Genomic DNA, 9777 nt, shown 5'->3' with positions numbered 1-9777 from the left:
AAGGAATTGACCCTGACTGAGTGTTGCAGACTGGCACATTCCAAGATCCAGGACTACGTGTTGAGGGACACAATGAAGCTTGGGGCAGCTGCTGCCAAGACACGGTGGGGAAAGACCACCGTGTAACATCTGCCTGCCTAAAGAAGAACAGGGGACCCATGCAATCATTTGAGCTCTGCTGACGCCTCAGCTAAAAATGTAATCGTACAGACCTGTAATGAGGAATGATTACTCTGTTTCGGAATGCAAACCTCGGAATGTTTACATATGTATGGCATGTCCAACTGTACAGACCATCAAAGTATTTTATGAATAAAGTATATTTTTGAAATTTAAAAAAATCGTGCATTCAGATGGAGATTGCCCTTTAACAGGGTACAGCGTATGCAGTTGAAGATTGCCCTTTAACAGTGAATAATGCCTTCAGATGGAGATTGACCTTTAACAGTGCAGGGTGCATTCAGTTGGAGATTGCCCTTGAACAGGGTACAGTCTATGCAGTTGGAGTTTGCCCTTTAACACTGCATAGTGCATTCAGCTGGAGATAGCCCTTGAACAGTGCATGGTGCATTCATTTACGGATTGCCCTTGAACAGAGTATGTGCAGTTGGAGAGGGCCCTTTAACAGCGCATAGTGCACACAAATGAAACTGAGTCTGTTCTCCACACCCCTCTCCAGTGATCTCCTGACGTAAGACAACGTCAGCGCGGGCGATGCATTGTGGTCCGGGCGATCACCCTAACCCTGATGTGCGCGCGTGTACGGGAGGGGGGGGGGGTTGAGGAGCCGTGCCATTTGACAGCGCTGTCGACCAATCGGCGGCGGGGACGGCGCCGCGGCTGGTCGCGACGTGCAATGAGCGGGCGGGGGAGGCGGGACTTCCCGTGCGCTCTCACCCACTCTTGGCTGCCGCGGATAAAACCCGGAACGCGGCCGGCGCGAGGGACGACCTTGAGTGCGGGAAGGAAGGTAGGTGGGTGAGGCGGTAGGCCTCGGTGCGGCGGCGGGGGGGGGGCTCTCCTGCCTCCCAATCCCGGCGGTTGTTTCTCGGGGTGAGCTGTCCGCTCGGCCCTTCACCGGGTTGACCTTCCCGCGGGGCGGGGGGGGCCGGCAATCTCACAGGGGGAGCCGGTGCCCCGGGCCATGACTCTGACCCAGCAACGTGGCTGCACCCTTCCCTTTACCCCCCCACTGTGTGTGTCCCTGAGCCTGGGGGCAGCGCCAGGCCGAGTGTCACTGAACATCTCCTACAGGGGAGTGGGGGGGGGGATCTCAGTCAGCCCTGATCCCGGGGGGGTCGGGCCAGACACCGCTCCGAGCTTCAGGTCACATTATCTGACTCCCGTGGGTCTCCACATACAGCCCTGTGGGGGGTGTGTGTGTGTGTGTGACCCTCTCTCTCAGTCTCGCTGGAAAGGCGCCGCAGGGTCAGGCAGCATCCAAGGAGCAGGAGAGTCGACGTTTCGGGCATGAGCCCTTCCTCAGGATTATACCCGACACCTCGCTTCTCCTGCTCCTTTGCTCTCCCTCCCTCTAAGCAACTGAAGCGAAATGGGTGATGTAGAGAAGGGCAAGCAGGTCTTTATCCCGGAGTGTGCACAATGTCACACGGCTGACTGTGGAGGCAAGCACAAGACTGGGCCAAATCTGTGTGGTTTATTTTGGACGCAAGACTGGACAAGCTGAAGGATTTTCTTATACTGCTGCGTTTTTCCAGCAACACATCTTTAAAACTCTGATCTCCAGCGTCTGCAGTCCTCTCTTTTTTTCCTCCTGCTATCAGTTTCGGTCTTAACTGCCTCCCCGGGGTTCCCAGAATCGCTATCATCTCTCCCCCCCGAGCGCAGGAGGGGGGACTGCAACCTCCCCTCGTCTATTTCCCTTTCCTTTTTTTTTAAACTGCCTGTGGGCTCTCTCTCTGTCCCTACTCTTTTTCTTTAAATTTAAAGTAAACTCGTCAGTCTTGTCTCCAGATTTAGTGCGATCTCCGGTTTGTCCTTGACACACACACACTCTCCGCCTCGCAGCTCGGAATAGGTGGAGCAGACGCGCACACCAGTGATGAAATTATGACTCAGGACGAGCCGGTGGTTTCCCGTAAAAATGATTTAAGTTGATGGAAAGTTTAAAAGTGGTGGGGACGGAAGAAGGCTTCTTGAAATCCTGTTAATGCTGAATGGGACTCGGTTACATGACCTCCATGCTGAGTTAGTCTTTCACCAAACTCTTCCTACCTGTTTCTGCACTCCTGAAATTGTTCAGGAGGATCTGATTTTGCCTTCTGTACGAGATCAGTAGATGTTGTCTCTGACCATGCCACAGTTCATAGTGTGGCAGTTATGAAGTGGAATTTCAGACTTTTTCCGTTCTGCTTGACCTTGGGATAAGGTTCTGTTTTAATTCAGTTGATCTATTTCAACTTTGTCTTTCTGACCTTCCTTGGGCACTTGCTGAGACTGTTTGTTACTAGGATTTAACTGCTCCAAAACTCTTCTGGACAGTCTTTCTTCCAGTCTTCCATGAATGTAGTTCCTCTATAGCATGGGTTGCTGTTGGCTAAGTGCACAAAGTCCCTATCGCTTATCTTTGATGCTAATATGCATTAACTCTTGGTTCAAAATGAAGGTCTCAATGTAAAGTTTGACCAGCTGCTTTCTGCTTTGTTTTAACTTAGTTTGTGCTTCAGATTTATGTTCATGTATTTTTGACACCTTTTTTTGAGCTATAGACTGGCTGCTTCAAAGCACTAAGATTTAATTATTGGTGTTTGTAGGTAGGCTTTATGCTCTTAGTACACTAATACTGTTTAGAAAGCAACATGTTTACATGCAGTGCTTTTTATGGTTAAATATCCATAAATTGAAGGTGGTGCTATAGATGTTTTGTGAAACTTAGTAAATGAGTGCTGAAGCCTAATGTTTCGCTTGCCTTTGCTTCCCTCTAAGCAACTGAAGCAAAATGGGTGATGTAGAGAAGGGCAAGAAGGTCTTTATCCAGAAGTGTGCACAATGTCACACGGTTGAGTGTGGAGGCAAGCACAAGACTGGGCCAAATCTATGTGGTTTATTTGGACGCAAGACTGGACAAGCTGAAGGATTTTCTTATACTGATGCAAACAAAAACAAAGGTGTGTAACTTTTTTTAATGATACCTGAGAGTAACTTTAACTCTTCAACTTGTGAATATTGAATCTATAGTTGCATAAATAACATGGCTTGAAGGTAGCTTAATAGCTTAAGTGGGGCTTCACCTTTCCAAAGGATTTGGAAATGTCAAGTTGAATAATTCTCTTCAGTAAACAGTGTAATTCAGACATAACATGGGTGGTTAATTAAAATTTTTACCACAACATTAAGCAAATCTGCAAAACTAAGTTTGCTTAATGCTCTTCCAAAAATGATTTAAGATTGAGATGAGCAAATGTTTTAAGACTGTGTAGCAAGCAAAACCTGCAAATTGACTTTGCTTACCTGAAGTTTTAACCTGATAGGTCACATTGGATAGTGGGGAAAAAAATGAGTAGACCTGTTGGCTTACTCCAGTTCATCACCAATTTACTTGTCTTGGGCTTTCCTCCATCTCTGTCTAGATTTGGCCTATTCACTCATGTGATTCCAAACTCTGAATGTGGCACATTTCTCATCTGGCTGCATCTGAAGGCAGAAAATACTAAGTAACTAGATTACTTTGGTAGCAATCATTTGCTGGTCTTGTATTGATGATACCAGTAAAATATTGCTATCAACTAATTGGAAACAACTGTTAGCCTAGCTTAGTGGTCAGAAGCACTTCAATCCTATCTCTGACTTAAGTTTCAAACAGTCAGTTTGAATCTTGCCTATGAGCAGGTTCTATAGGTAATAATGAAATTGAGCTGACCATCTTGGGACTGAAGATGGTCTTAGGCAATTCACTCTCCTAAAGTCAAGGAACATGGCACAAGAACTAGGAGCAAGAGTAGGCCATCTGGGCCTTTGAGCCTGCTCTACCATTCAGTAGATTGTAGCTGATCTTTTTGTGGCCTCACTCCACTTACCCACCCTCTCTCCATAACCTTTTTTTTTCTCCAAAATTGTTCAGCCTTGGCTTATACACTAAGGAAGCCTCAGTCACTTCGTGGGCAGGGAATTTCATAGGTTCACAATTGTCTGGGTGAAGTTTCCCCTCAATTCAGTCCTAAATCTTATCCCACTGACTTTGAGATGATGCCCTCCTGTTCTAGTTTTACCTGCCAGTGGAAACATGTTGTCTACTTCTATCTTATCTATCTCTTCATAATTTTCTGTTCTATAAGATCCCTTCATTCTAAATTCGTGAATATAATCCCAGTCTATTCTCTCTTCATAAGCCAACCTCCCCCCTCAATTCTGCAATCAACCTCGTGAACCTTTTCTGCACCCCCTCTAGTACCATATGTCCTAAAGGAGAATAAAACTGCATACAGTACTCCAGATGTGCTCTCGCCCTGTGCAGCTGCAACATCACCTCAATCCCTTGAGCAATGAAGGACAAAATTTCATAATTACATGTTGTACCTGCAGACCTGCCTCTGATTCATGCACAGGGACACCCAGGTGCCTCTATATAGAAACATGCAATTTTTACCATTCAAGTAATAGTCCTTTGTTCCTACCAAAATAGATGACTTCACATTTACAAACTTACTCCATCTGCCAGACCTTTGTCCACTCAAACAATGTCCCTTTGCAAAGTTTCTCAATCCCTTGCACACTTTGCTGTCTTTGTGTCAAAATTAGCAGATGACACCATGTCCACAACTCCAAATAATCTGAAATTGTGAATAATTTCAGTCCCAACCCTGATCCCTGAGGCACACCACTAACTGCTGCTAACCAGCAAAGCACTCATTTATCTCCACTCTTTGCTCCCTGTTAGTTGACCAATCCTTGATCCATGCAAATACATTGTCACTAATGTCTTGCCTCTTTATTTTGTGCAGCACTTCCTCAGTGCTTAAAGCACTTGAAGTGAAGACTGGAATTTTAATAATTGGTGAAATTTTCACGATTTCTTAAGCGGAGTTTGTGAAGCCAAAGACTAGTTATACACCCCTTGTGTTTATTGAAATTGCACTTTAAGTGCTGACTAAGAACCTGCTTTGCACAAATAAAATAAGTTATGTTGCAATCTTACAGCTGTGGAATGCATCCTAGAATGCTGAGGAAAGTCGCAGTAGTGGAAATTCGGACCTATCTTTGCATTAAGAATTATACTAAAGGACCACAGGGTTCATTTCAGTAAAAAGTCACTAAGCTACTGGACAGGTACAAAACTTTAGCAAACGAATAGAGTACTACCATTTCTGTTAGCATAGTTTGTTATATAGTTATTTAATCACTACTGTGTCTCTCAACAATGCAGCCCAGGCAGGAGGTATCTGCCTTGGAATGATTGCATCCAGGTGTAATATAATGAAAGTGGAGTGAGAAGTTATGAATTAAGAGATCTAGTTAAGTGTTTGAAGATGGTCTCTGCAAAGGACTCCTTAACTGGCAATGTTAAGATGAGAGCAATTGAGGGTTGATATCAGAAAATACTGCTATACATCACATTAAGAGAATGCTCCAAGATAAAGGAGGACATCCAGCTCATCAATCTAATTCTTCATACTCCTGAACCACCAGTCCAATGATGCAGACTTCAAAGTTAGTGCAATATGAATTTTGAAATGATACCCTGTTGCTGGTGTCCAGTCCAAGCAAATGTATATCCAGAACAGATTGAGCCTTGTTTCAGTATTACTCTAGAGTTCCTTTGTGAAATTTAATTCATTGCAACTTTATCTCTTGGCCAGTTTTGTACTAATTATCACATGGAATTTAATTTTCCAGACAAGCCCAATGTATGGCATTAAGGGCCAGTTTTAGATGTTTTCAATCAATTTGTTTAAATGTTATGACCACTGAGGCAGCTGGAACTTGCCCCCTTCTAGCTCAAAGGTAGAGATGCTATCACTGGGCTACAAAAATCCTTTTAAACACTAGGTATGGTTTGTCTTCCAATTAAGACAGACTGGATTAATGAAACATTTTTGGTCTGATCTAGTTAAATTTAACTCCTTTTTTTTAAAAGGTGGAATGGTGAAAAAACACTAAGTTCTGATGTTAAAGGGGCAAATGATAAGATGGGCTAGTAACTTGACCATTTGAACTCCATCCCAAAAGTCTAATGCATTGTGCTCAAACATTGAGTTCAAGACTCCTTCCAAATCTTGAAGGATGTCAAGTCATATTTGTATACTTGAGGTTGCTTAACAATTGACTTTCAAAAGCTGGTTGAGCTCTGCATGGAACAGGTTTTTGACTCTGGGCTGGAGTTTAAGGCTAAAATACAGTACCTGATGTTTCTTCAACTTGAAGTCTATAGTCCAACTCATTAAGATTTCCCCTTTTTTTTGTTCTGTTCTTAGATCTATTCTGCTTTTGTCTCTCTGCAATTCTCCAATATTTGAAGTACTCCATTAGTTTAGTTTTTCTGTGGTGAAATGCCCTCTGTAAATAGGGAGGGAGTGTGTGTGCTAATTGAATAAAACAATGTATCCTGTGTTTGCCTTCTATAAATAGTGATTAATTTACAGGATGTTATAACTTGAACCTTGATTGTGAAATTAAGTAACTTTGTCATGTTTTTCAGCAGTTTCTGGTAATAAAGTATAACTTCTTTGACCATGACCACCTAGGCTAGGAACACTGAATTTCAGTTGTACTTCCATTCCCTCCTAAGACCTAGATCAACAAGGCCTGTGCTTAGATTTGAGCAACTGGGAACGCTTTGCTTAGCAAACTGTTTTCCTTCAGGAAGGAGAAACTTGCCCTCCATTTGAAGATGGTGCTTATGTTTTCTTCCCAGGTATTATCTGGAGTGAGGAGACACTAGACACCTACTTGCAAAATCCGAAGAAATTTATTCCAGGAACAAAAATGATCTTTGCAGGTCTCAAGAAGAAGAGTGAACGTGAAGACTTGATAGCTTATCTGAAATCTGCCACAGCCAAATAACTGACAGAGTCTGTTGCCTTATTTATTGATCGGTTTAGATTTGACTCCTGATTGAGCAACCTCTGGTATTAATGTTGCAGTTGAATTTTTAACGGTCTATGGTTTTTAACCATGTGTCTAGTTCTGGCATTCTCTACCACCCTGTAACACTGCACTGTTCAATTTTTAAATTTGGAAATCATTGATCCTTCAACTAGTAAGAATAAAAGGGACTGTCGAACCATTTTCTCTTCATTGCATTGTCACTAATATAATTGTCATTGGTGATTGGGAAGATTTGTAAATATGCTATTTTATTGGATTTTCTCAGGTTTCCACAATTCCCAGTTAAGTGCTATAACTTGGTTCTGCTGAATCAACTGCCCTCAGAATATATTGGCAGTCTCTGGAACAAGTATTACTCTTTTTTTAAATGGGCAATTTTGACTTCCAAGCAATAATGGTTGAAAATTTTCAAAGTTTAAAAACCTGAACATAAGGTTATAAATCCAATAGCTTTATTTGTAAGTACTCTTTCAGAGTGCTGCTTGGTCATCGGGTAGCTGTCAGCAGCACTCCGAAAGCTAGTACTTACAAATAAACCTATTGGATTATGGCCTGGTGTCCACCCCAGTCCAACACCGGCACCTCCATCATGGAAAATGTTCAGTTAACAAAGGCAGGTTTAGAAGTATATATTGTGTCAAAAAGGATGGATTTATTTTAATTTGTCCAGCATCTTCAGTGCTCTAAAGATGCAACATGAGATTGAAGTGTTAATGTGAGCACATCTTTGTCTGATGATGCCACAAATGGTGAACTGTAATTTTTAGTTACACAATCACAAAAAATTGACATTAATTTGTGCGGCACATGTTAAGTTTAACTTTGAGCTACCAGTTGCATTATTCTTGACACCAAATTGGCATTTATTCTTAGATTTTGAATGAGTTGTATGTTTTCTTGTCTACTAACACTCTTCAGGTAGAGGCCAGGGAACCTAACAGAATTCCACACTTGTATCTTTCTTAATATTTGGTTAAACTTATCACTTCTAATCTATTTTAGACTTGTGCTGAACAGCTATGAATATTTTACATCAAATCAGGTTTCTAAATTTCATAGGAAAATCATATCAATCATTTTGGATTTATTTTTGATTTGCATTTGCATGTATAGATTGTTTCTCATTAGCATTATTGCTGTTGATTATATTAATGCCAGGTGCCCTTCCTAATGACTAGGCTTATTCTCAAGTGGCCCTTTCTATGGTACTGTGGTATGTTCAATTTTTAAATGTCACCACTTATGGCACTGAACCAATCACTGGTCCACTTTATTTTTCCACAATTTCTCTATCTCTAATCAGATTGAGTAGTTACATTGACTTCTCATCCTGAATACTAAAATTTTATTCACTGATTTTTATCACAAAGTATAAGTATCCAATTTCAATTTACCTTTTTAATAAGCAAATCAGCAGTTCATCTAATTTACTTATTGCAGTTTGTTTTAGACATTTTGGTTAGTCACTTTATCATTGATCATCTTTTAATCACAAAAGATAGTGAGCAGCTCAGGTCCAGATACCTCCAGTTTTGATTGCACCTACTTGGACAATTGAATACCTGAGTTTAAAAACCCCAAATGCTATGTCAGATGTGTACTCTTACACTGAGTGAATGCAAATGAAAATCCATTGCTGCTTTTGGCAAAACATTACATCACAATGGGGGCTGCTGGTCTGAGTGCCCTAAGACTCCCTGGTCTGCTTGATCATTTTTTTTGTATTGTGAAGCATTAGCCTTTTGCCATTTTTAGTACCTTTGATTCTCTTCACTGATCTGGATTGTAGGAAGTTCTGCTTGTGCAAATCACAAGGCGAAAGGACAGGTAGCCAGTGTTAACTATGTACCAGTTGAAATAGTCTCACTTCTAAATTCCTTTACTGCTTTTGTCCAATCCCTTGTTAGACTAGTTTTGGATTTCTAATCTGCAACATTAAATTTGGTATTTAAACTTAATGGATTTCAGCAAAGCAAAACTGGACTTGTGATTTGATTTTTTTTGATCAATATAAATTACAGGATGTAAGATACTTGTAATTACCTGAAATTGCATACAGCAGCTTGAAGGAGATTTGAACATTCATGAACTGGCAATGAAGAATGCTTTCATACACTAACTCAACAATTTAATTTGGCCAAATTTTCCCCTCTTTGTAAATTTGCATTTCCCAACAGCTGAGCAAAATGAGTTTGTATGAGGACTAGGTGGGCTTCAGATCTTGGAATGTAGCTGCCTAACTGGAAAAGCTCATGCTTTACCTCTGGTTCATTGAATAAACATTGCAAATATGAATATAGATTAACACTTCATTCTGTAAAGCAGTGTATTTATCAGAACTTGTTTCAATTTTGTTCATGATTGGACATTAAACATTTGATCCAAATTTGCTAATTGTTGTTTTTAATGGTAATTGACTTAAACATGTATCTAAGTCTCCACACTGTCAATGTACAGAAGTACAATTCTAATGTTGCAAAACATCTAGTATGTAAATTAAAAATGATCCATTGCAGGCTTTGTTTTGGCATAGAGGCTAAAAATCTAGTTTCAGATGGTCATGATCAAAATGGAGTGGCTAGAATGTCATCTGTCAGCTTTGGCTCGACTCACTTTTAGACCTTTACTGTTGAGGATTTTTACTGTACAAAATCTTGAGCAAAACAAGAGCAGTTTCAAAATGTGACTATGACCACTGGATCTCATCACTCT

General features: G+C 41.1%; 1 protein-coding gene across 2 annotated transcripts; it reads left to right on the top strand.

The window, feature by feature from the left end:
* The first annotated feature begins 880 nt into the window (after window positions 1-880).
* Window positions 881-9451, top strand: LOC132815635 (cytochrome c). Of its 2 annotated transcripts, none has more exons than XM_060824592.1 (3): window positions 881-970; window positions 2947-3128; window positions 6872-9451. In XM_060824592.1, the coding sequence occupies exons 2-3, from the start codon at window positions 2960-2962 to the stop codon at window positions 7018-7020; spliced, it is 318 nt and encodes a 105-aa protein (XP_060680575.1). In that variant the 5' UTR covers window positions 881-970; window positions 2947-2959; the 3' UTR covers window positions 7021-9451. The 2 variants fall into 2 exon arrangements, with proteins under 2 accessions (XP_060680575.1, XP_060680576.1); XM_060824593.1 differs by lacking the exon at window positions 881-970 and adding an exon at window positions 1031-1053.
* Window positions 9452-9777: the final 326 nt, after the last annotated feature.

This window comes from Hemiscyllium ocellatum, chromosome 5, assembly GCF_020745735.1.
Source record: "Hemiscyllium ocellatum isolate sHemOce1 chromosome 5, sHemOce1.pat.X.cur, whole genome shotgun sequence".
Lineage (NCBI taxonomy): Eukaryota > Metazoa > Chordata > Chondrichthyes > Orectolobiformes > Hemiscylliidae > Hemiscyllium > Hemiscyllium ocellatum.
Note: the sequence above shows the minus strand (reverse complement) of the source record. Positions and strands in the feature narration are given on the sequence as shown.